Consider the following 27,418-nt stretch of genomic DNA (forward strand, 5'->3'; position numbering starts at 1 on the left):
ATCTCTCTCTGGAGGTTTCCTCCTCCCTGAACTATGCTGTCACTGGGCAGTGAGATAGCGAAGTGTGTCAGTTCAGCTCATTCAAGATACTTTTCCCTCTGGAGCAATCGACTTACTTAAAAGAGGCACTCATTCCTGACTAGTGAATTCAAATCTCGAAAGTTGGTAGCTGCAAATTCAAATATTACAAGATTAGTAGCAGCAGTTTTCTCCCTTTTAGAGTTTGGCATATAATTTTCACAGTGGCAAGGCCTGAATCTTCGAGTTTGCTGTTTGTAGCTGTTTCAATCAAAAATCACCGGAATATGTGTGTTAGATTTCAACGTGTCTGTTGCTTGATTCTGTTCTAGGAACTAGAAAATGTGAACAAATGGGGCCTTCAGGTTTTCAGGGTAGCAGAATTATCTGGAAACAGACCTTTGACAGTCATCATGCGCACCATTTTTCAGGCAAGTAGCAGTAGCCATACTGCTTTTTGCTTGTCTTCGATATTTTTCTGTGCTTCGTAATCTTAATTGTTTCTCTTTTCCTTTTCTAGGAACGGGACTTGTTAAAAACATTTAAAATTCCAGTAGACACTTTAATAACTTACTTGATGACCGTAGAAGACCATTACCATGCAGATGTGGCATATCACAATAACATACATGCTGCAGATGCTGTTCAGTCAACCCATGTCCTGCTATCAACCCCAGCATTAGAGGTAAGCTACAGTAAGGTGGGAAAGAGGCAGGCATGAGAGAAAGGGGCATACTAAGACTCTTGTAAACTAAATGTTAAAGATCTTGATTTTGGCAGTATTTTTTTCAAGAAATCTTTACATTTCTTTCAGTAATTGTGCTCTTTTAAAGATATTTTGTGAGGATCAAAGTTTATTTACATGTAAATATTGTGCAGAAAATGTCACATCTTTTTCTTTTAAATCATGGTTTTATACTTGCAGATTTCTGCTGTCACAACCTTTTTCATTTTAACGCAATGCATAACTTGTTTCCACCATCTCATTATTAATACTACATCCTGTTCTGTCATTATATCCCATGTGCGACTCTCACTAACCACAGTTAGTTGAAATTGCTTAGGAAAGATAGTGATAAAATGGGATTCCCTCAGTAGGGCCATTTGTTGGTTGGTTTCATTTTTTTCCCTTGTTCATATTCATTCTGATCCTGAAAGGCTCCTTTTGTGTTTATTTCTCAGGCAGTGGAACATGTACTAAATTTTCACTGGACTACCTCATTTTTTTCATAAATATTTCAAAATTATTTGGAACGCAATAACATTTCATATGCTCTTTTTTGAGGATTTCTTTTGTTGAAAATGCTTAAATCTCTGAAGTGAAAAGAAGTGAAAGATAGAGATTACTTTCCCCTTTTTAAGCACAATTCAGCCCTTAGTATAGAAAACATTGACATATCCCAGTAAATTGTTGGAAAAAGGCAGATAAAGCAAGTAGTTGAAATTTTAGTAGTTCAGAAGGATTTACCCTCATTTTCAAGGGGGGGCTGCATTTTGACTATTTTTCATAATGAGCAATCTTTTGTTACTGAATGCTTCTGCTTTACCTTCTCCTTAACAAGAAGGTTATAAGTGGACCTTAAGACTATTGGCAGGTCTCAAAAGACTCAGGAATTCTCCTGGGAAAGGTTTTCTTTATCTCAAGAAGGAAGATCAGATTATGTTCTTAAATCACCACTAGCTTCACCAAATAGCCGAACTGATAGTCACAGAATCACGGAATTGTCAGAGTTGGAAGGGACCTCTAGAGATCATCTAGTCCAACTCCCCTGCTAAAGCAGGATTGCCTAGAGCACATTACTCAGAACTGCATCAAGGTGGGTCTTGAAAATCTCCAGGGAAGGGGACTCCACAACCTCCCTGGGCAGCCTGTTCCAGTGCTCTGTCACCCTCAAAGTAAAGAGCGTTTTTGGTTTTTTTTTCCAGATCAACTGTTTTTCATGGCCTTGTTCTCAGTGGAGCTTTAGCCAGTAAAATAGCAATATCTGCCTGGTGCCATTGCTGACCTACACACTTCTGAGCTGTTCTTGATCAGTTATAATGTGTGTGTGCTTGTGACAACAGGGGACTGGACTCAGTGACATGCCAGGTCCCTTGCAATTGTCTCTTCCTGTTTCCCTAATAATCTCATACAGAAGAAAAATCAATAAATGTTAAGTAAGATGCCTTGTAGTCTGTCACCCTTTTCTTTAGCATCATTTAGGAGATGTGCGTCTTTCAAATACAGAACTGTGTTCATTGGGCAATGTAGACATGTCAGATGTAATATGATACCATGATATGTAGGAATCAGACTGAAATTTTTAACTTCAATTTGTGCTGTAGGTTAGAAACCTAAATCTGTACTTAATGATCTAATAAAAGTGGATTTATTTACAGACTGAAGCTGAAAAAAGCCCTTCAGTTGTTACTTAATTTAGTGATGCTGTCAGTGTGAAGCAAGGATAATTTTACTTTGATGGCACAACTTGAAATATTTATGAAATTCTACATAATTGACAATTTTGCAAAAGGTTATGATAGTCTGTGTAAAATCTAAGCTCCCTGATAGATTCCAAATGTGTTTTGCTTGTTCAGATCTAGATTCAAAGTAGAGTCCTTTTTATTGAGAACATTTTTTCATTGGTTAATGACTGTCATTTCTGTTTCATGATTTTCTAGGCAGTGTTTACTGACTTGGAGATTCTTGCAGCAATTTTTGCCAGTGCAATACATGATGTAGATCATCCTGGGGTTTCAAACCAGTTTCTTATCAACACAAGTAAGTTTGATGTTCAGTGTTTTTTCTCAAAAATTTGCTGCAAGATCTACACATAGCACCTGAAAAATATGCAGTTCATTACTTGTTTGCTTTTATCTGTACCTTTTCTCAGTAAATGGATAGGTGTTTGTATTTTTAACAGGATATTATTTTGCATTGCTTGTAACTTTAGAAATAATATACATAGTACCCTCTAGCAAAAATTACTAAGACATGACCTATAATCCTGGCACTGTTCCAGTGTATTGGATGTGGTCTCTTTCCTGGAAGTTAGTTGGTTTACATTACTTGGCAGTGCTAGGTTAACAGTTGGACTTGATGTTCTTAAAGGTCTCTTCCAACCATAACAATTCTATACTATGAAATAAATAAATAAAGTTGTAGGAGAAAAATGAAGGAAGATTAAATAAAATATCCAAAAAAAAGAAAGAAAACAGTTTCTGTGTTTATATTGGAAGCATATCGTATGACCAAAGATAGCCATAACTTTTAAAGAAATTTAGAAAACAAGTTTCTTTTTAGCAGACTGGCAGGCCCATCTCTGTCTCTTCCTGGCTGCTGTACTTGTTTTCTGATCTCTGCATACTCATGCCTCTTGGACTGAATTTTCTCAGCCTGTCTCTGCAGGCTATGGCAAATCTCTTCTCTTTTTTTTGTGAGTCTCTTGCTGGTGCTCCATGTGTGGAGGAAAATGCCCTAATGAAATGAGACCCTAACGGCATCTCTGAATTTGAAACCCAGGATACTTATTCTGCATTCCTCCAGGCTGTTCTCTGCAGCATTGCATGAACCACTTCCCCTTCTTTAATCTTCTACTACAAGAAAAACAGTGTTAGCTTCGTTGAACCTGATCATGACACATTTACTGAATGGCTTGTTGCCCCAATGTAATCTGCTTTGATTTCAGTGACGTATGTTACTATTATAAGTGGGTAGCACATTGTAAGTCAGTGCATTTCCATCATACGATGTTATTTTTTTTGCCCTCCAATGGCTTCTTTTACAATAACTGAGCCAGAAGTATAAAAGTTGAAATAATACTAAGAATCCAAGCACATAAGAAGAAAAAGCTACAGAAATGGAAACATACCTAGGGTTGTGTATCTGACACTTGGGTGAATCTATTGCACTGGTACTAAAATAATATGACCCCATATCAGCAGTATAGTTTGAAGCAGGGAGTTCCTGTTCTGACTCATTGCTGCTGTACATTCAAATAAGACTTCCACTCCAGTCTAGCCTGCAGCTAATTTTATTTGCCTTAATGGCCTGAGTGCTACCCTGAAGTGAAATTCAATTTGGTGACTCATCTACAAGGAGGAGGATTGGGATTGACTCTAGATTTCTGGTGTAACCAGTACAGTTCAGCAACGTGGTATAGGAAGAGAGTGAATCAAGCTTTGTGCACAAACCAGTGTGTAATACCCAAATTCTTAAGAGTAGGCACATGAAAGTAAAGTTGTTTTTTTTTTTTTTGTTTAATCAGAAATTGAATAGTAGGATATATTGGTGGCTCTGGGGTGCTATGAGGAAACCACTGAGTTGTTTAGGTTTAAACAGTATGACTGGCTAGTTGAAGGGACCAGTAGTGATACATAAAGCTTTTGCTTTTAGGCAGACAGTTGAAATTCAGATAAGTTAGGAGTGATTATTATGCTGCTTATTTAGTGGCTTAGAAGAAATGACTTGTTCTTCTCAATTCAGCTTTTGATAGAGAAGGCTTCCATGTCAATCTAGTAACATCACTAATTGGAACTGCTGTTGCCAAGCTGAAAAGAGACAAAGGAATTTTATCACTTTTGAGTTATGTGTTGTCCTGGGTCTGGCGGGGATAGGGTTAATTCTCCCCAGGACCTAGCAGGGGCACAGGTATTCCATCCCATGTGAGCCATGCCCAGGGGGTAACAGGAGCTAGCCGGGGAAAGGGGAGGGGCAGGAAGTCGGGGGTGGGGGGGGGGGGAGAAGAGGAAGTCATCCCCCGGGGGAGCGGAGCGGTCGGGGGGCATCCCGGGTGCGGTCGGCAAGCGGTGGTATCGTACTCGTGGCTGTATATTCCTCTGTCGGTGTTATTATTGTTGTTGTTTCTTGCTCTCCTTGCTGTTCTGTTAAATTGCCTTTGTCTCAACCCACGAGTTTTTTGCCTTTTTCCTCCGATTCTCCCCTCCCGGCCGCGGTGGCGGGGGGAGGGCCTGATCTGAGCGAGCGGCTGCCACGTGGTCCTTTGTTGCCGTCTGAGGCTAAACCACGACAGTCCTTTTTGGCGCCCAACGTGGGGCAACTCGGAGGGTTGAGATAAAGACAGATCTGACCAGAGCGTGTTAAAAGGAATTTGTTATCGGTATTTATTGTATTATTTACTGGGGACAATGTTGCTTCGTTTGTTTTCATGGCTGTGTTATGTAAACTCTTACAGGGTCTATGTACTCCCCGTGATGATCTTTATCACTTCTGGGAGAGGGATCAGGATTATAATTTTGCTGTCCTGTGTGATATCAACTTATGATATGATAGCATCACTGTTCAGATGGTTATATTGGGTTGTTTATTTGGCACTGTTTTCCTGCCCATATCTCGGGGAATTTATTAATAAACACACTGAGTCTATGGGGGAAGCAGGGGGGGATACTTTTCCCAGCTCTTTCACCTCCCTTTTCTCTTTCGTGCTGGATATGCCAGTTTTTGAGAATTTTGAATACTCTTGGGACACGCAGACCAGCTTGGTCCTATTGCTAGGTCTCCTGAATGTTTTTCAGTTTTTGTTTAGGGTTAAGCAACTATTTAAGACTACCACCCAGAGATCTGCCCCGAGGCTGGAGAGTCATGGGTGCCATGGCATGTGGGAGAACATGGGCAGGTATCCAGAGAGTTTTTCACCTCCAATGGTCTGGGATTTCACCACCGAACAATTACAGGACCCTGATAAAGTGATAGAATATTTGAAAGGAAAATGCTGTGGCTATTCCAGAGAGGCACAACTCACTGCATTGTGCTGGGCCCTGGCCAGTATCTACCAAGCATTGCTCAATGTTGTGCAGCATCCTCAGGAGGAAGAGATGGAAACCAGGCCGACAGGCAGTGTGGCTACTCCAGTCCCTGCAGCAGGCGCGGTGGCTGCTCCAGCCCCTGCGGCGGGCGTGGTGGCTGCTCCGGCCCCTGCGGCGGGCGCGGTGGCTACTCCAGCCCCAGTGGCAGGCACTGCAACTGAACCAGAAAACCAACCTGTGCCCGTATCAGTTGCCCCTATCCAGAAGAAGAAATACACCAAGAAATCAGTTCGCTCAGCGAAGGATGACGATGATCCAGGGTTGTCACGAGAACAAGAGGAAGAGGCAGAACCAGAGATAATCACTCGATCCCTGTCCCTGAGTGAGCTGCGGGACATGCGAAAAGATTCCAGCCGACTTCCAGGTGAGCACATTGTCACCTGGCTGCTCCAGTGCTGGGACAACGGAGCCGGTAGCTTGGAATTGGAGGGTAGGGAAGCCAGGCAGCTGGGATCTCTGTCTAGAGAGGGGGGCATTGACAAGGCAATTGGGAAAAGGACACAAGCTCTCAGCCTCTGGAGGCGACTCTTGTCAGGCGTAAGGGAAAGGTATCCCTTCAGTGAAGATGTTGTATGTCATCCGAGCAAGTGGACCACCATGGAAAGAGGTATTCAGTACCTGAGAGAATTAGCCATGCGGGAGATGATTTATTATGACCTGGACAATGCCCAGTTACCCACAGATCCTGATGAGATCCAATGCACAAGGTCCATGTGGCAGAAGTTTGTACGGAGCGCACCATCATCATATGCCAACTCATTAGCAGTGATGGAATGGAAAGGCGAAGAGGGACCAACAGTGGATGAGGTGGCTGCCCGACTCCGGCAATATGAAGAAAATCTATCTTCTCCCCTCGTCTCAGCTGTGGAGAAACTGTCCCGGAAGGTCCAGCAACTTGAAGAGAATATGTCCTCCCCACCTGTACGAGCCAGTATCTCAGCTGTTAGGAACAGACGTTTTTCCACTCAAGATAGAGAATACAGGGAGTACACCCCACGAAGCACCCTGTGGTTCTGCCTGCGTGACCACGGAGAGGACATGAGGAAGTGGGATGGACAACCTACTTCGATCCTATGGGCACGGGTACAGAAATTGCAAGGAAGAACAACCACAAAAAGGGAATCTCCCCAGGAAAAGTGCTGCCCTGGTTTCCAATGTGCAGTTCCCCAGACAGAATAGAAGGCCTGAGCCTACTTCTGATCCCCTTGAAGGAACTTCCAGATCATTTCTGCAAGAGGTGAGTAACGGATACTATGACCAGGATTAGAGAGGCCCTGCCTCCAGCCAGGTGGGGGAAAGGGACAACCGAGCTTATTGGACAGTGTGGATTCGATGGCCTGGCACATCAGAGCTACAGGAGTATAGAGCTTTAGTGGACACAGGTGCACAGTGTACCCTAATACCATCAAGCTATAGAGGGACAGAACCCATTTGTATTTCTGGAGTGACAGGGGGATCCCAAGAATTGACTGTACTGGAGGCTGAAGTGAGCCTAACTGGGAATGAGTGGCAAAAGCATCCCAACGTGACTGGCCCAGACGCTCCATGCATCCTTGGTATAGATTATCTCAGGAGAGGGTATTTTAAGGACCCAAAAGGGTACCGGTGGGCTTTTGGCATAGCTGCCTTGGAGGCAGAAGAAGTTAAACAGTTGTCTACCTTGCCTGGTCTCTCAGAGGACCCTTCTGTTGTGGGGTTGTTGAGGGTCGAAGAACAACAGGTGCCAATCGCTACCACAACAGTTCATCGGTGGCAGTATCGAACTAACCGAGATTCTCTGATCCCCATCCATAAGCTGATTCGTCAACTAGAGATTCAAGGAGTGATCAGCAAGACTCGCTCGCCCTTTAACAGTCCCATATGGCCAGTGCAGAAATCTAATGGAGAGTGGAGGCTAACTGTGGACTATCGTGGCATTAATGAAGTCACGCCACCGCTGAGTGCTGCCGTGCCGGACATGTTAGAACTTCAATACGAACTGGAGTCCAAGGCAGCCAAATGGTATGCCACAATTGATATCGCTAATGCATTTTTCTCAATCCCTCTGGCAGCAGAGTGCAGATCACAGTTCGCTTTCACTTGGAGGGGTGTCCAGGACACCTGGAACCGGCTGCCCCAGGGGTGGAAACACAGCCCCACCATTTGCCATGGACTGATCCAGACTGCACTGGAACAGGGTGAAGGTCCGGAACATCTGCAGTACATTGACGACATCATCGTATGGGGCAACACAGCAGAAGAAGTTTTTGAGAAGGGGAATAAAATAATTCAAATCCTTCTGAAAGCAGGTTTTGCCATAAGACGAAGTAAGGTCAAGGGACCTGCACAGGAGATCCAGTTTTTAGGAGTAAAATGGCAAGATGGACGCCGTCAGATCCCAATGGACGTGATCAATAAAATAGCAGCTATGTCTCCACCAACTAGTAAAAAGGAAGCACAAGCTTTCCTGGGCATTGTGGGTTTTTGGAGGATGCATATCCCAGATTACAGTCTGATTGTGAGCCCTCTGTATCAAGTAACCCGGAAGAAGAACGATTTTAAATGGGGTCCTGAGCAGTGACAAGCTTTTGAACAAATTAAACAGGAAATAGTCCATGCAGTAGCTCTGGGGCCAGTCCGGGCAGGACAAGATGTTAAAAACGTGCTCTACACCGCAGCCGGGGAGAACGGCCCTACCTGGAGCCTCTGGCAGAAAGCACCAGGGGAGACACGCGGTCGACCCCTAGGGTTTTGGAGTCGGGCCTACAGAGGATCCGAAGCCCGCTATACTCCAACAGAAAAGGAGATACTGGCAGCATATGAAGGGGTTCGAGCTGCTTCGGAAGTGGTTGGTACGGAAGCACAGCTCCTCTTGGCACCTCGGCTGCCGGTGCTGGGTTGGATGTTCAAAGAAAGGGTCCCTGCTACACATCATGCAACGGATGCTACATGGAGTAAGTGGATTGCACTGACCACACAGCAAACTCGAATGGGAAACCCCAGTTGCCCAGGAATTCTGGAGGTGATTATGGACTGGCCAGAAGGCAAGGATTTTGGAATGTCACCGGAGGAGGAGGTGATGCGTGCAGAAGAGGCTCCACCGTATAATGAACTACCAGAAAATGAGAAGAGATATGCCCTGTTCACTGATGGGTCCTGCCGGATTGTGGGAAAGCATAGAAAGTGGAAGGCTGCCGTGTGGAGTCCTACAGGACATGTTGCAGAAGCCACTGAAGGACAAGGTGAATCAAGCCAGTTTACAGAGGTGAAAGCAATTCAGCTGGCTTTGGACATTGCCGAGCGGGAAAAATGGCCAGTACTTTATCTCTACACCAATTCATGGATGGTGGCAAATGCCTTGTGGGGGTGGTTACGGCAGTGGAAGCAGAGCAATTGGCAGCGCAGAGGCAAACCTATCTGGGCTGCTGAATTGTGGCAAGATATTGCTGCCCGGGTAGAGAATCTGGTTGTGAAAGTACATCATGTAGATGCCCATGTACCCAAGAGCCGGGCCACTGAGGAACATCAGAACAACCAGCAAGTGGATCAGGCTGCTAAGATTGAAGTGGCCGAGGTGGATCTGGACCGGCAACATAAGGGTGAATTATTCATAGCTCGATGGGCCCATGACTCCTCAGGCCATCAAGGAAGAGATGCCACATATAGATGGGCTCGTGACCGAGGGGTGGATTTGACCATGGACACTATTGCACAGGTCATCCACGAATGTGAGACATGCGCTGCAATCAAGCAAGCCAAGCGATTAAAGCCTCTTTGGTATGGAGGATGATGGCTGAAATACAAATATGGGGAGGCCTGGCAGATCGATTATATTACACTCCCACAAACCCGTCAAGGCAAGCGCCATGTGCTCACAATGGTGGAAGCAACCACTGGATGGCTGGAAACATACCCTGTGCCCCATGCCACCGCCCGGAACACCATCCTGGGCCTTGAAAAGCAAGTCCTGTGGCGACATGGCACCCCAGAGAGAATTGAGTCGGACAACGGGACTCATTTCTGAAACAGCCTCATTGACACCTGGGCCAAAGAGCATGGTATTGAATGAGTCTATCACATCCCTTATCATACACCAGCCTCTGGGAAGACAGAACGGTACAATGGACTGTTAAAAACTGCACTGAGAGCAATGGGTGGTGGGACTTTAAAAAATTGGGATACACATTTGGCAAAGGCTACCTGGCTAGTTAACACCAGGGGATCTACCAACCGAGCTGGCCCTGCCCAATCAAAACCTCCACGTACTGTGGAGGGAGATAAAGTCCCCGTAGTGCACATGAAGAATATGTTAGGGAAGACAGTCTGGGTTAGTCCTGCCTTAGGCAAAGGCAAACCCATCCGTGGGATTGCCTTTGCTCAAGGACCTGGGTGCACTTGGTGGGTGATGCGGAAGGATGGGGAAGTTCGATGTGTACCACACGGGGACCTGATTTTGGGCAAGAATAGCCAGTGAATGAAACTGTATGATGTTAATTGCTAAATGACCCTGCCACTGTACATCTCATTTTCTGTAACTGCTATTGGTTGTACTATAGTAAGAATCACCCAAACTAATGACAGATGGACTCTGATGAAAAACCAAGTAAAGTGCAGCAGCGAAGGGACCAGAACTGACCTCAGCAGCTGGCGTCCAGCAACTTAATTGAGATCAACATCTTCAACCCATGGACCATGGACATGAGCCGCACCGGATACATCAGCCACAAGCCCCAAGAATACAGCATGCGACAGTCCAGCTCCACACACGCCATCTTGCATGCCCTGAGGGACTGTTCTAACAGATGGCGCTCAAAGTCATGGACTAAATGAACTCAACGGACATTTTAGAGTGATGGCCCACAGATTAAGGACATTACGCCTGTATGGAGATATACATATGTGTATATATATATATATGTATGTCAGGGGAAACTGATAGTATTTAATTGGAAACTGTAAGATCTGGGCATGGCATGAAATGGTATGGAATAAGGGGTGGATGATGTCCTGGGTCTGGCGGGGATAGGGTTAATTCTCCCCAGGACCTAGCAGGGACACAGGTATTCCATCCCATGTGAGCCATGCCCAGGGGGTAACAGGAGCTACCCGGGGAAAGGGGAGGGGCAGGAAGTCGGGGCGGGGTGGGGGGGGGCGAAGAGGAAGTCATCCCCCCAGGGGAGCGGAGCGGTCGGGGGGGGCGTCCCGGGTGCGGTCGGCAAGCGGTGGTATCGTACTCGTGGCTGTATATTCCTCTGTCGGTGTTATTATTGTTGTTGTTTCTTGCTCTCCTTGCTGTTCTGTTAAATTGCCTTTGTCTCAACCCACAAGTTTTTTGCTTTTTTCCTCCGATTCTCCCCTCCCGGCCGCGCTGGCGGGGGGAGGGCCTGATCTGAGTGAGCGGCTGCCACGTGGTCCTTTGTTGCCGTCTGAGGCTAAACCACGACATGTGTACAAAGAACAAACTGTAGGGACAGAGATAAAGGCCATCTAATTTAGATTTATTTATCTATCTAATACCCATCATTTTCATTGAGAGCTTAAGAATCAACGCCCACGTGGCTTGTACAAAAGTCACACATGAAGTCTCTCAAATTCCAGATTTTCCTAACCTCTAGAAGATCATTTGCTTCCATCTGGTTTTATGTTTTCCAATGAACCTTACAATGTAAGGTTCCTGTGTCCTTCCAGACCAGTACTCTTGAAGCTTATAATGTGTTACAGAGATTACCAAGGGTGAGCTTTCTTCCATTTCCACCTCCATTACAAAGCTGAGCACATTTTAGCTCTGTCTGTAGATTCAACCCTTCCAAAGTAGTTTGGCAATGTTGAGTGTTTTGCAGTTGAGGCTCATCTGAAGGCTGTTTGAAAGGAAAATAAACTAGTGCCTGTTGTCTTTGTAAGAAAAATAACAAATAGGCAAGCTTTGTAAATGTTCTATGAAAGATGAAAGAGAGATCATTTAAAAGACTTGCTTTATTTTTCTTTTTGCTATTATGGTTTTACTGCCATCAGGATAAGGAAAGGTAGAGGAAGGGTTTCCTGTTTCACAAGACCTGTGTATTCAATACAGCAGGAGAATACATAATGAGGCTAATGAAATCTGAAGAGCAGAGCTTTTATAGGCACTCCATTGAGCTAGAGGGAATTTAAAACACGCTGGAGGGAAGGGATGCCATCCAGAGGGACCTGGACAGGCTCGAGAGGTGGGCTCGTGCAAACCTCATGAAGTTCAACCAAGCCAAGTGCAGGGTTCTGCACCTGGGACATGGAAATCCCAAGCACAAATACAGGTTGGGCGGAGAATGGCTGGAGAGCTGTGGCGATGATTGATCAGGACACAATTGTATGCTATAAGCAGAAGCAGCAGCAGCAGCAGAAGCAGAAGCACACTTTATTCACATACACAAAGCTATATATATAGAGCTAGTTTCTGAGCTGTTTTGCCAAACAGGGTGAGCACTCCCATTCTCACAGAATGTGACTGTTGTCAGCCACATCTCTCTACACACACTCCTCCAGGCGGTTTTCCAGCCTGACCTTCACAGACACACACAATGTTTTTTTTCTTCTGTCCAGCCAGCTCAAAACAATCTTATTCTTAAAGCAATATAGTCTTAGTTCTGATCAAGTTCTGCTTGATCTGCGACATGCTCAGAAGGGCTCCAAAATCAGTCTTGATCAATCTTCCAGATGTTCTGCACGGCCCCAACACAACATTTCCCCCTTTTTTGTTTATGAAGATAGGGTTCACAGCAAGGGCGGCGAGTACTTTGACTTTGGTTCTTCAGAGGCCGTGCACCATTCCCCAGATGACTCTGATAACTGCAAGAATAAAAAACAGCACAAGTGCAACCCAACCCCACGAAAATCCATATTCTCAGATTAAGGCCTGTAAACCAATTTTTTGGATTTATCCATTTTATACTGTCCGATAATTCATCTAAAACATTTTTCTGTGCCAATTTTTGTAATTCCATCAATTCTCCTTGTAAGGCTATGTTTAGGTCTTGAACCATCCCATTAACATTAGTCGAGAAGGCTCCCAGTATATGTTGCTTAATTTGATGCCACTCATAAATACTTTGATTTCACTGCAGGGGAGTAACACATAAATTCTTCTCTGTATATTCCCAATCACAATGCAGTCGTGTGCATGTGGTTAGAGCACTCCGCCTATCCCCTAACCAAATTACCGCTGCTTCTAGAGCATCTAAACGGGCCAAAATTTGCTGATCAATGCTTGTCTGCATAGCAAGATCTTGTGTTACATTACTTAACGCCGAAGCTACTTCATGAGCAGTCTGTACAGATTTAGTCAATGCTGTGGTTGCTACGGCTGCAGTGGCTAATACAATGATTGCAGATACAATAAAAGCTATAAGCCAACCAATCTCTTGCTTCTAGTCTACTGTTGCTTTAAGACGCGTGCTAATTGGCCCAATCCTGATTCTCCTTCCCAGTCGCATGTTAAATTTACTGGGAGCCATACTTCAGCTCAGCGTCTCATTGGTAATATCACAGATAGATTATGTACAGAAATATTCTCATGAGAAAGACAACTAAAATAGCAAGGCTTACTCAAGTTTACCTGGAAAGTGTGATTGATTTGTGAAATAGTAACATGTGCTGATGCTACAAATACATAAGGGTGAGAGGTACAAATCATAATAGAGTTATTGTGAATGTGAGTTAAATCTAAACTATAAACAGAACCTTTTTTACTATATACACCATGAGCCACATGCCTTGTGAAAAAAGGTGCAGCCACGCGCCAGATTTTGGTAAAGAAAGGACTGACAGTGTTATTAAATTCAGCCTGTAAAACAGGTCCTGACAATCCTCCTTCAGACCATATCAGGGTTTCATTGTTTTTTTGCGAAAAATTTACAGTATGAGAGGACTTGGTTATTAGATGGCCATGAGGACCCCAGTCCCAGAATTTGATAGCTTCCGCTTGTTGTGTCGCCGGTTCAGGCAGGCTACAAGGCATCCAACTAAGATTCACCACATCCCGTGTCGTTTCCCTTGGTATTTTACATGCTGGAATATTTACAGGGGGACTCAGCGTTGTATTAGTGCTAATATTAGCATGTTCTAAGCCAGGTATGGAAATGAAAGTTAAATTCCCCACCACCGTCTTTTCATTTTCTCTCTGTTGGTAAAACAGGTGAAACTTCTGAGAGATGAAACTTCCATGAGAAACATCATGAGACAGGTAACTTTTTAGTAGCTACACACAGAGGTGGCAGGTCCGTGTGATAGATATGCATATCATTACTATGAATCCAATCCTTTCCTTTTCTAAAAAACCCGCTGGTGGAAGCCATGTTCCCCCTATCCATTTGCTGTCGTTATTAGGTATTGGAACTTCAGGATCCCACCACATTATGGGTTTAAACAAAAGGGGATCTACAACATGTGCCCAATAAAGATGTTGAGCATTCGCAATGCAGCTTATCAAGTGCAACAACAAAACAACTCTTACTGTACTGTTGCTGCTAATGATAGCTAGGTAGGCCAGAAAGGTGTTAACTGAGGTTGGGGGTGCACCCACAGTTGCCATCATGGTACTTGCGTGTTGTTGTAGTTGTTTTCATTTTCCCCATGTGATTGGGTCATCTCTACACCGTCTCTTCCATTTCTGAGTTCTCTTGTCCTTGTTCAGATCCATCGTCTCCATCTGTGGTATAGGGTTCTCTGTGACGGTTGTCCAGCTCATGATAGGGCTTGACGTGCCGAGCAGGAAGCCAACATGGCCCTGTTGGAAGAAGAACACATGCATACCCTCTCCCCCACGTTATCAGTTCCACTGGTCCATTCCAGGAGATAGCAGACAAAGGGTCTCTGTATAGAACTTTTGGGTGTTTTATGAAACCTTCTGGTATTGCAAAATGCCTTTCCATGGCACTTGTCAGTTGCCCCAGAGATGACGACATATTCTGAAAATTAAGTGTGAAAACAGCATTATCCAATTGTTCCTGGGGTGACATATTCCCCCTTTTTTGTTTTTGAAGCATATGTTTTAACAGAGCATGACTACGTTCAACAACGGCCTGTCCTGTGGTATTATGTGGAATGCCAAAATTGTGATCTATACCCCATTGTTGTAAAAAGGAACGGGTAGTTTGAGAAGTGTACCCGGGGCCATTATCAGTCTTAATGACCTTAGGCAGTCCCAAAATAGCGAAACAACAAGTCCAATGTCTGCAAATATCACGCCCTTTCTCCCCAGTATGTGCAAAGGCACATAGTGCGCCGGAAAAGGTATCAACAGAAACATGAACATACTGCAAGTGCCCAAAAGGAGAATAATGAGTTACATCCGACTGCCATATATCATTAGATCGCAAGCCACAAGGATTAACCCCTGTTTGAGCAGGCAAGGGTGTGAGGCGTTGGCACTCGGGACAGGCACGGATTATGTCTTTTGCCTGCGTTAAAGGAATTTGAAATTGTTTACTCAGGCCTTGTGCATTCTGATGAAAGAAGGAATGTGATGCACGGGCAAAGTCCAATTTAAGTACCGTAGCAGTGAGAGAATCAGCAACTGCGTTACCCTCTGTTAGAGGACCTGGCAGGGTGTTATGCGAGCGAATATGTGTAATAAACAAAGGATCTTGTCTACCTTCCAATATTTGCTTTAGTGCCAAAAACATCTGAAAAAGAACTTTATTATCCACTTCCTTAATAAAGGAAAAGGGAATTCTCATCACTAAGTTTACCACGTATTCAGAATCACAAACAATGTTCAGAGGTTCTTTTGGAAAAATCTGTAAAGCGTGCAGTATCGCCCCAAGCTCCATTAGCTGTGTTGAGCCAGAGAAAGTCGTTACAGAATGTTCCCAGTGCATGTCTGTCTTCCAGGCAACAGCAGCTTTTCCAGTTTTCCCTGACCCGTCCAGAAATATAGTGCGGGCCCCAGAAATAGGCATAGGAGATAGAATTTCCTTGTGTCATGGTTTTGGCTGAATTTACCAAAACCAGACCGACAGATGGCCCTTCCCCCCCCTTCCCCCCCCTCTAAAAGAGGAGAGAGGAGGAGAAAGAGATAAGGAGATTCAGAAGTTTAGAATGAACTAAACTACTTTAATGAAGAATTAATATTAAAATAAAAATAAAGAAGAAAATAATGAAATAGATACAATATATACAAAACCGTATCAAGCTCCCAGGATGTCAGTGACATCACCGGCAGGCACTGGGGAAGTCCCAGACTGGACTCAGTGACGAATGGGAACTGGATTCCAGCTCTGGAGTCAGGAACACACGGATCGGGATCAAAGGCAGATGAACAGACAGAGTCCTCTCTGGACGTCGGCCATCGCAGGAAGGGGGTTGACCCTTTGATCCCTCAGCTTTTATACTGAGCATGGGGCAGATGGGATGGAATACCCCTGTTGGTCAGGTTTGGGTCACCTGTCCTGTCCACTCCTCCCCACCGATGTGACCCCTCTACGTTTTTTCCGTTTCCGACCCTCTAAGGGGGCAAATAACGAAATTGGCTGACCTTGGTTGTTATAGCAATAAGTATAAGCAAGGGCCTCCCTGCATACCATTCCTTGGCATGGAGCACAAACATTGGGCTTATCATTCTGAGAACGAGCAGTTTTCTCCACAATATGCCGTTAATTTCAGAGAGTTAGAGGAGGCCTAGCTAGGATGTAAAGTTACAGAACAGAAAATTGGTTCGGTTTTACTTCAAACCGGGACACCTTGGGACAAAGGGGCAATGTTTGCAGTTGCTGTAGTAACTTACAAGAAGGTAGAGAAAAACGAATATTGCCCACAAAATCAGCCAATGCTATTTGAAATGGCAGAGAATTTTGAGATAGGAAGGTATATTCTTGTGCTGTAACAGGTAGGTAAAGATCAACAGGATCATATCCTGTTAGTTCCTGGGTACGAGTTCTACCCTTCATCATCAGCCAGATAAGGAGATCCAAAAAGGTAGAAACAGTCTTTCTCAAGGTATTAGGTAAGAAAAGCCATTCAAGATAAAAAACCTTAGCATTATCGTCAATCTGTCCAATTAATCTGACCGGTTGATGAAGTGTATTAAGTATTAGAAGAGACACTGGTAATTCCGTACGTTCCAATCCCATGGTAACATAACATAAGCATTTCCTAGTACTTCTAAAATGCCTACTCTAAATGAACGCTGCAGCCCATTTTCGTTTATATATTTTAAGTTCCTTGAAAACTTGATAAGGTAATCCTTCATGAGCGGGAGGGTGATTAGCTTTATATATCACTGGAAATGCAAAAGAAAAATCCCCATTTTTTAAAGCTGCTTCTTTGCACTTTTGCATTGCTGGAAGCTTTTCAGGTTCTGTTTCCAAAAAGGGGTTTGTAGGTGCTGTGGGGGTGATTGGCAAAGGCCTCTTTTCTGACAATGGCATATTCAACTGTTGGGGAGCAGGGGGGTAATGGTGGATATAAGTTAGGTTCAGTTTCTGGGTCAACTGGACCAGGATCGAAGGGATTATTTGATCATTTGAGGAAGTCTCAACGTCCTTATAAACATTTTTGCCTTCACTATCTTTAGTTACAATAGCCTCACTAGATTTTAACTGAGCTAGTGCTGAATATAAAAAACACCAGGTTACTAGTGCCGATTCCGGGATATCAAAACCCAGCTCTTCCCTATTTTGTAAATGCTTTCCTACTTTTTCCCATTCTGAACTATCAAAGGTACCCACAGATGGAAACCAATTGCAATGTTCCTTTACTAGTAATAACAATTGAGATAATTGCTTCTCGCTAGTATTATAGCCAGCAACGTGCAAAATTTGTTGCAAAACCTTTAAGTATAATTTATGTTCATGAGATGCAGTCTGTCCCATTTCTAATGACAACCCCGTAACTTTCCTGTTCAACAGGCATTACTGTTCCTTTTTACAAGGAATTGTGGCCACGAAATAAAAAACTGTATACTCACCCGTTGGGTTGTGTGTCGCCGAAAAAGACGAGCCTCACACGGGGCACCAATTTGCAGCGATAATTGATCAGGATGCAATTGTATGCTATAAGCAGAAGCAGCAGCAGCAGCAGAAGCAGAAGCACACTTTATTCACATACACAAAGCTATATATATAGAGCTAGTTTCTGAGCTGTTTTGCCAAACAGGGTGAGCATTCCCATTCTCACAGAATGTGACTGTTGTCAGCCACATCTCTCTACACACACTCCTCCAGGCGGTTTTCCAGCCTGACCTTCACAGACACACACAATGTTTTTTTTCTTCTGCCCAGCCAGCTCAAAACAATCTTATTCTTATAGCAATATAGTCTTAGTTCTGATCAAGTTCTGCTTGATCTGCGACATGCTCAGAAGGGCTCCAAAATCAGTCTTGATCAATCTTCCAGATGTTCTGCACGGCCGCAACAGAGAGCAGCCCTGAGGAAAAGGACTTGGGAGTGCTTGTGGATGAGAAGCTCAACATGAGCAGGCAGTGCGCACTGGCAGCCCAGAAAGCCAACCGCATCCTGGGCTGCATCAAAAGAAGCATAGCCAGCAGGTCACAGGAGGTGATTCTGCCCCTCTACTCTGCTCTGGTGAGACCCCACCTGGAGTACTGTGTCCAGCTTTGGAGTCCTCAACACAGGAAGGGCATGGACCTGTTGGAACAGGTCCAGCGGAGGGCTATGAAAATGATCAGAGGGCTGGACCACCTCTCCTATGAAGACAGGCTGAGGGAGCTGGGGTTGTTAAGCCTGGAGAAGGCTCCGGGGAGACCTTTTAATGGCCTTCCAGTATCTGAAGGGAGCCTACAGGAGAGCTGGAGAGGGACTCTTTGTCAGGAAGTGTAGTGATAGGACGAGGGGTAATGGTTTTAAACTGAAAGAGGGGAGATTTAGATTAGATACTAGAAAGAAATTCTTTCCTGTGAGGGTGGTGAGGCACTGGAACAGGTTGCCCAGAGAAGCTGTGGATGCCCCATCCCTGGAAGTGTTCAAGACCAGGCTGGATGGGGCTTTGAGCAACCTGGTCTAGTGGAAGGTATCCCTGCCCATGGCAGGGGGGTTGGAACTCGATGATCTTTAAGGCCCCTTCCAACTCTAACCATTCTATGATTCGATGAAAAGAAGATAAAGAGGGAAAAGAGTAGAATAGACTTACACATGGTTAGATTTAAGATAGAACAGCTTTAATAAATAGAAATTAATATCAGCACATGACAAATGTGATGGCATAAAAAGTATTCATTTTTGATGACAGATTCATTTGCAAGCTGTGTCTTAAAACATACACAAGCTGATTGTCGGTATCCCTGGGTAGAATCTAAAGCTGTGCAGAAAATTGTAACTGCTTTTATTTGTCAAAGCTGTCTGTTCAGTGGGCCTAAGCAGGCAAATACAGACCTTATATGTGTGCCTTAGTACAGGCATTGCTAGGAAGGTGTGTGTTATTCTCACAGCCATATGGAGTGACCAAGTTAAGAATACTTTTGTTAGAGAAGGCAGCATTACAGCATCAGGTGTTGATCATGCTCAAGTACAAGGCAGTAGTAAAGCCACTGCTTGCATTTTCAAGCCACATGACCTTCCAAGAAAAAGACCAGAAGCATAACTATTACCATCCTACCAGCCTCCTCTCAAAACATCATGTTGTCATGGACCCCTAGACCTAATTGGCTAGGCATCTGAATGCCTTAGCTAACTGCAGAAGGATATGATTTGAAAACCAAGATGTGTGCTCTCTGTCTGACCTGCAGCAAAGCCTCAGCTGTGTTTTCCCAGTTCTGAGTACAAGATAGGTTCAACTTGACTTAACCAATTGAATTTTAGTAGTTGTGATGGGAGGGAGGGAGGGATGAGAAGAGAAAACATCAGTGTGTGTTTTAAATTAGGTGTGTTTATGAATATAATATTTTCCATGTGACCTCATGCAATTATGAAAATGTATTCTGAAAAATACCTTGTATTTTTCTAACTTTCCACTCAAAGTATGTGTACATGCTTCACTCCAAAGCTGGTTTTATATTTATATTTATATTTATATTTATATTTATATTTATATTTATATTTATATTTATATTACTTTGCCTTGATTTGTTAAATTAATTTTGTATCTTTCAATAGTGTGTGAACTACAGCAACTCTGTTTCTAAAAGATCATCTTCAAATCTGGGCAGAGAAGAACCTTATGAGGTTCAACAAGGGCAAGTGTAGGGTCCTGCACCTGGGGAGGTAGAACCCCAGGCACAAATATAGGTTAGGGGTGGATCTTCTGGAAAGCACTGCTGAGGAGAAGCATCTGGGGGTCCTGGTAGATAGTAAACTTTCCATGAGCCAGCAATGTGCCCTTGTTGCCAAGAGGGCAAATGGAATCTTGGGCTGCATAGGGAAGAGTGTGGCCAGTAGGTCGAGGGAGGTCATTCTCCCCCTCTCCTCTGCACTGGTGAGGCCACAACTGGAATACTGCATCCAGTTCTGGGCTCCCCAGTTCAAGAGAGACAGGGAACTACTGGAGAGAGTCCAGCGTAGGGCAACAAAGATGATTGAGGGATTGGAGCATCTCCCTTATGAGGAAAGGCTGAGAGAGCTGGGACTCTTTAGCCTGGAGAAGAGAAGGCTGAGGGGAGACCTTATTAATGTTTACAAGTACCTAAAGGGTGGGTTGAAGGAGGATGGAGCTGGACTCTTTTCAGTGGTTGCCAGCATTAGGACGAGGGGCAACGGGCACAAGCTGGAACATAGGAAGTTCCATTCAAATATGAGGAAAAACTTCTTTACGGTGAGGGTGACAGAGCCCTGGAACAGGCTGCCCAGGGAGGTTGTGGAGTCCCCTTCCCTGGAGATTTTCAAGACCCACCTGGATGCAGTCCTGAGTAATGTGCTCTAGTCAATCCTGCTTTGGCAGGGGAGTTGGACTAGATGATCTCTAGAGGTCCCTTCCAACAACTCTGACAATTCCGTGATTCCATGAAATCTTGTTATGAATGTAATGAATTTGAAAAATCATAAGGGATTTGGTAGAAGCATGGGCTTTAGTAATGTTCTGTCCTGTGACACTTATTGCAGATTCTGAACTCGCCTTGATGTACAATGACTGGAGAATCATCACCTAGCTGTGGGCTTCAAGCTGCTGCAGGAAGAAAATTGCGACATTTTCCAGAATTTGACCAAAAAACAGAGGCGATCATTGAGGAAAATGGTCATTGACATTGTGAGTTCTGCTTGAGAAGTCCCTCTTCCATAGTGCTAGCAAATTGAATAATAAAGCACAGAAATATTTTATGATAAATTACATGTCGTTAGACCCATAACCAATGAAGTAAAAGTTTGAAGTTTTATTGTGTATTGTCCAGACATTAATAGAAGTTCTTTTCAGTTTCAATAACCATCTATACATTTTTGGAAGGTATACAGTCCTCTTTCAAGCTGTTTTCATACTGATGTATATTGACGCGTGGAAACAGACTCTACAACTCCCGAAGAGTTATAAAGCAGGCATGTTTATTGCGGCGCCAGGTGCAAGGGGGATCGCTTCTCCAAACTTGCACACCGGGTTGTAAAACAAGCGTCTATTTATGGTAAAAGGCATACATATTCATTAATATGGGCTGGGTTATTATAATTAATTCTAAGAAAAGGCGTTACTATTCTAATTATTTCTAGGAACTCATTATCATAAGTCTCCTCCCCTTGCCGCATGCGTACTGTCGTCCGGTGGTCGTGGGTCGGGGTCTTCTGGAGGAAGGCTCGCAGTCTTCTTCACCGTGTACTTTTACCTTTGGCTTAGAATGCTGAGCTGGCTGGACCCCAAGCCGCGGAACTGGTCCTGACCAGATGGATACTTCACCTAGACAATCAGGTTCCTCCTTAGCGTGCAGGCTGTTCCTACTATCTTATACATTGTGCTTACAACACAAAGCCATTTCCTTATCTTGGAATGCTGGGCTCCGAGCTCTGTTCTTTGTCAAGCTGTACTAAATCCACACTAACAACGTTTAACCATTCATTCTCCGAATCAATATGCCATTTCACCATCACAGTTAGAAATTTACTACTGAATTGATGATGAGCTTAGGCTGATCAGATCTTTCTGAATAATTTTGAACAATCATTTTTTTGTATTCTTAAACTAATCAAAATTAAAACTTATTATTTTGGACACTAATGACATACAGGACTCAGACATTTATAGTGTATTCAGATACAGGAGTTATGGGCTCCCCCCAGAACTGTTTATTTCTATGTTCAAAGATTTTTTAAAAAAATCAGTAGAATAATTTACATAATATTCATTTATTTGTTTGCTTCTTTCAAGGTACTTGCAACAGATATGTCCAAGCATATGAATCTATTGGCTGATTTAAAAACTATGGTTGAAACCAAAAAAGTGACAACTTCTGGTGTTCTTCTTCTTGATAACTATTCAGACAGGATTCAGGTAAGAAAATTAATCTGCAAATGGTCACTTATATTGACTTACATCCTTAATAACATTGGCCAGCCCATTCCCCAGCATGGGGTTAAATCAGCTGTCCATTCTCACACCGTGACTCACTCCCTTCCCTCTTCTCACAGAATCACAGAATGATATGGGGTTGGAAGGGACCTCTGGAGATCATCTAGTCCAACCCCCCCTGCCAAAGCAGGTCCACCTAGAGCAGGTTGCACAGGAACGTGTCCAAGCAGGTTTTGAATGTCTCCAGAGACGGAGACTTCACCACCTCTCTGGGCAGCCTATGTTTCCTACCTGTAACATATTCTGTTAGGTACTGAGTGACTCTCTGAGAGAGTAATGAGGTGGTAAAGTACTTTTGGACTGAATGTGGCTTTGGCCTTCCCTTCAAATTATCAGCACCTGATTGGTCTTTCTCTAAAATATTTTCTGTCTCTTATACGTGCAGCAGAAGCTAGGTAATTCATGGCTATTACTGCAAGTGTGGAAAAACACCCAAGCACATAAGGTTTTCCTGTTCAGAATAAATCTTGCACTACATGTGTTTTCATGATTCTGTTTCACAGCCACCAAAAGTGTAAATGGAAAAGCTGTTTTTCTCCAGTGTAATAATGTGGGAGAATGGCTAGCTGAGAAGGGTTACGTAGACATGATCCAGCTGGCCGAGCAAAAGCTTGAGGAACATCGGATTCAGCCCCCGTAACTGCTGGGCTGGCAAGGACACCTTGTCCTTGACTATAATTGTTGTATGATAACAGGGAGGTTGCAGCTGCTCAGGCATGGGAAAAGAGGATGAAAGTAACTGTAAAGAAGGAACCAAGGGCGGAGTTGATCTTTCTAAGAACTAACCAATCATGAGCTTAACTTTTGTAATATGTATGAGCTAATTATGTTAGGACATAAAAGGCAACTGTGTGAATCAATAAACGAAGCTTGCTGATCACTCATATTGAGTGGCCCTGTCTTCCCTCCGTCGCGACAAATGGCGCCCGAACAGGGACCCTACAGAGGGCTGAACCTGCGAGCCACGGTCAACGGAGTCTCAGTGCTGGTCCTGTAAGCAGCGCAGGAGGCGAAAGGGATTAAAGGAAAAGGTCCCCGCGCCCAAGAGCGAAAGGGATTAAAGGAAAAGGTCCCCGCGCCCAGGAGCACCTATAGAGAGTGTCCTGCCGGCTACGCGCCGCCGAAGTCTGGAAGGCTGCAACAGCGCGCTGACGAAGGTATAAATAGACAAGCGGCGTATGATTTGCTCAAATGCTTTTTAGAAAAGCGGAGCATTCAGGGTATAGATAACGAAGGTATGAACAGACAAGCGGCGTACGATTTGCTCAAATGCTTTTTAGAAAAGCGGAGCGTTCAGGGTATAGATTGTAAAAGGGAGTTGCCTGGGTTATCAGCATATGGAGTAGCGAGAGGTTGCTTTGATAATCCAGATACGGTTTTTGAACACGAGGAATGGTGTAAATATGAGGATAAATTGTTTGACGAAGTTACATGCGATAATAAATCAGCCAAAAAGTTGATAAAGCCATGGCGGGCAGTCGCTAACGCCCCGTTGCAAACCGAGCTGAGAAAAAAAAAAAAAAAAAAGAAAAAAAAAAAAAAGTTCGCTCAAAAAAAAAAAAAAAAAGAATCCCTTCATATATGGGATATATGGGTATTAAGCAAGGAAGAGAGGAACCATTTGGCCTATTTATAGATCGAGTAGCAGACGCCATACAGGCGGCCGGGGTGCCCGATTATCTCAGAGGCACTATACTAAAGCAGTGTGCTATACAAAATAGTAATCCGGCCACACGCAACATCTTGGCTACATTGCCAGGGACATGGACTATCGAGGAAGGACTAGAAAGGATGGCTCAGGTACCGGTAGGGCCACAGGCAATGTTAGTTGAAGCAGTAAAGGAACTAGGGAATAGTTTAAAGGAACACGCGCAGGCTACGCAGAGTCAAGTTCTTGCAGCCCTTGCTCCTTTGCAAGCCTCCGTTCTACGATTAAATGCTAGTGAATCATCTCGCCCACGATGCTACCGTTGCGGTGCTGCTGGACACATCAGACGGAACTGCAACGCCGGCTCAGTATGGTGCAGAAACTGCCAGTCGGACAACCACAATGAGACTGCATGTCGCGCTTCCAAACCGGGAAACGGACGATTCAGCGGGAAAAGCCGCCCCGCGCCGACACAAAAAGCGGCTGCATATCCGGCAGCACTCAATCCCTTCAGCTCAGACCAGCCACAAGCGGAAGCCTCGGCTTGGACCTGGCAACAGCAGTAGATTGTACCCTGTTGGACTCAAAGCCTGTCCGGATTGCTACTAGCACTCAAGGACCAATCTGTATCAATGGACAAGCTGTCGGAGCACTACTTATAGGCCGTTCATCGGCCACCATGCTGGGACTTAATGTGTTGATGGGACTGATTGATAAGGATTACCACGGTGAGATCCAGATCATGGCCCACACGTTATTTCCACCGCTCTTCATCGCTAAAGGCACCAAGGTGGCGCAATTAATTCCCCTACCACATCTTGCGGGAGCCCTTCCACCGCTGCAAGAGCAGCCACGAGGGCAAGGAGCCTTTGGATCTACAGGACAAATGGCCTTACTAACTGTCGGCTTGCGCCAAAGGCCACAACGCCCGGTTGCTGTGCAATACGCCAACCTAACTATACCACTTGTTGCTCTTCTAGACACTGGCGCTGACATTTCCATAATCAGCACGCATAAGTGGCCGGCTCAATGGCCGACCTACGCGAGCAGCGCCACGGTCGCGGGAGTAGGAGGATTGACCCTTGCTCGCAAATCACCCCTTCTACGATGGACCATAGGGGACAAGGTACCATCTGGGTTCCCAGCCGTTGGGTAAGGCCCGCCATCGACCACCCTGAAGTCGCCGCTGAAGGTGACCCGACTAATCACCGTAAACCAACGGACTGAGACCGCTGCGCCTGAGTGTGAACCACGAGGTCGCAAAGACAGAAATTAATTGTACAGTCTGTGGGGTCTGTAACCCCTAGGTATTATGTGCATGCTATTTGCTTAGAAGTTGAAACAGAGAAAATGGTTAATTTAGGTATAGAAAGCTTCATAGTAGTTGCCTTAGTTGTAAGCATAAGAGCCATCCCATATAGCGAGATGTTTGACCCATGAGAAAATGTGTGGATAACTTTAGCTCGGTCACTCAACACGACCAGCTTTTGTGCAAGCCTAGCAACACCCCGCTCCCCATTTACTACGTGCCTTATAGGGGTGCTCTTGGAGACTGGTTGGGTCTGTCCGGATGGCTGAGAAACCTTTTACAGACAGGATTGCTAGTCTTAATCATTGTACTAATAGCGTTGCTTTGTGTGAGTTGTATGTTGTCTTGTATGAAAACCCTTGTGTTACGGATGTTTAACCAAGCCTGTGTCATTCAAAATAAAAACGGGGGAATTGTGGGAGAATGGCTAGCTGAGAAGGGTTACGTAGACATGATCCAGCTGGCCGAGCAAAAGCTTGAGGAACATCGGATTCAGCCCCCGTAACTGCTGGGCTGGCAAGGACACCTTGTCCTTGACTATAATTGTTGTATGATAACAGGGAGGTTGCAGCTGCTCAGGCATGGGAAAAGAGGATGAAAGTAACTGTAAAGAAGGAACCAAGGGCGGAGTTGATCTTTCTAAGAACTAACCAATCATGAGCTTAACTTTTGTAATATGTATGAGCTAATTATGTTAGGACATAAAAGGCAACTGTGTGAATCAATAAACGAAGCTTGCTGATCACTCATATTGAGTGGCCCTGTCTTCCCTCCGTCGCGACATAATAACACCACAGTTGTTCAATATATTTTAGGTTCTTCAGAATATGGTGCACTGTGCAGATCTAAGCAATCCAACCAAGCCACTCCATCTCTACCACCAGTGGACAGACAGAATAATGGAGGAATTTTTCCATCAAGGAGATCGGGAAAGAGAGAAGGGAATGGAAATAAGTCCCATGTGTGATAAGCACAATGCATCTGTAGAAAAATCACAGGTAATTGATTTGAGTAGGCCGTTAAATAAAACAGTAAGACATTTTAACAGAAAAGGGTGGTCCATAGACATTCGTTATATTTTGATGAATTTCTGAATGCACTATTTCCTTTATTTCCTTCTAGTTAATTAATTCAGCTCCTGAGTAGTGAGGGGAGCTGAGATTCTTACTGTGAAAACATAGCATGTGTCAGTGCGTTTGCTGAAGGGATTCCATCACTGTAGTAATCTGTAATGAAACATATGTTTCAGAAGAGAGTATTGCTCATTAGGGTTTCCTTCAAAAGCAGAATTAAATATAAAGCAGCTGTTTGGCTCTCTAGATGCAGTGGAGTTGTTTTCAAATGAACTGTTCATTCCAAACATCCTTTCCAAATCCTTGTCCAATATCCCAATTCAGACTTTTGAAATGTAAAAGACCCTATTTACTATATAGAACAGCATGGGTTCCTTTCAGCCACCTTAAGGGGGGTAGTATGTCTAGTGTCTTTCTCAGACATTGTGTGACTTATAAGCATAGTTGTTTATTTCTTTGTGAATAAGAGCTAATCCTATTTTTGTATTACTTGAAACAGGTGGGTTTTATAGACTACATTGTTCATCCTCTGTGGGAAACATGGGCAGATCTTGTTCACCCGGATGCCCAGGATATCTTAGATACACTGGAGGACAATAGAGAATGGTACCAGAGCACAATCCCTCAAAGTCCCTCTCCTGCACCTGATGACCAGGAAGAGGGTAGACAGGGCCAAACTGAAAAATTCCAGTTTGAACTAACACTTGAGGAAGACGGTGAGTCAGACACCGAAAAGGACAGTGGAAGTCAAGTAGAAGACACCAGCTGCAGTGACTCCAAGACTCTTTGCACCCAGGATTCAGAATACACTGAAATTTCTCTTGATGAGCAAGTAGGGGAAGAAGTAGAAGATGACGAGAACCAGACAGAACCTTGTGTGGAAGAAGACCATTCTCTTGACACATGACAATGAAGACGCAGTCTCTTTCTTGCCCTCTCCCTTTCTTTTCCTCTTTCTCTCTGTTTTGGGGTTTTTTTTGTTTTGTGTTTGTGCTGTTGTTTTTTTTTAATTAGGTAATGGTTTCCAAAGTGTATGTCATACACTACAATTGTGGTCGCAACTCACTGTCATCTGCCAGGGCATTTGTTGATCAAAACTGATCTTGATGACTC

At 44.3% G+C, this 27,418-nt stretch overlaps 1 protein-coding gene across 1 annotated transcript in view; it reads left to right on the forward strand.

Annotated features, from left to right (window-relative positions):
- Positions 1–27,212, forward strand: part of LOC141476800 (3',5'-cyclic-AMP phosphodiesterase 4D-like) — a 36,921-nt gene extending 9,709 nt beyond the window's left edge. Inside the window, 8 exon segments of the mRNA XM_074165601.1 lie at positions 351–449; positions 539–703; positions 2,680–2,779; positions 20,826–20,852; positions 20,855–20,970; positions 22,075–22,197; positions 26,048–26,230; positions 26,805–27,212. Of these exon segments, the coding sequence (XP_074021702.1) occupies positions 351–449; positions 539–703; positions 2,680–2,779; positions 20,826–20,852; positions 20,855–20,970; positions 22,075–22,197; positions 26,048–26,230; positions 26,805–27,212 (1,221 nt within the window).
- Positions 27,213–27,418: the final 206 nt, after the last annotated feature.

This window comes from Numenius arquata, chromosome W, assembly GCF_964106895.1.
Source record: "Numenius arquata chromosome W, bNumArq3.hap1.1, whole genome shotgun sequence".
Classification (NCBI taxonomy): domain Eukaryota; kingdom Metazoa; phylum Chordata; class Aves; order Charadriiformes; family Scolopacidae; genus Numenius; species Numenius arquata.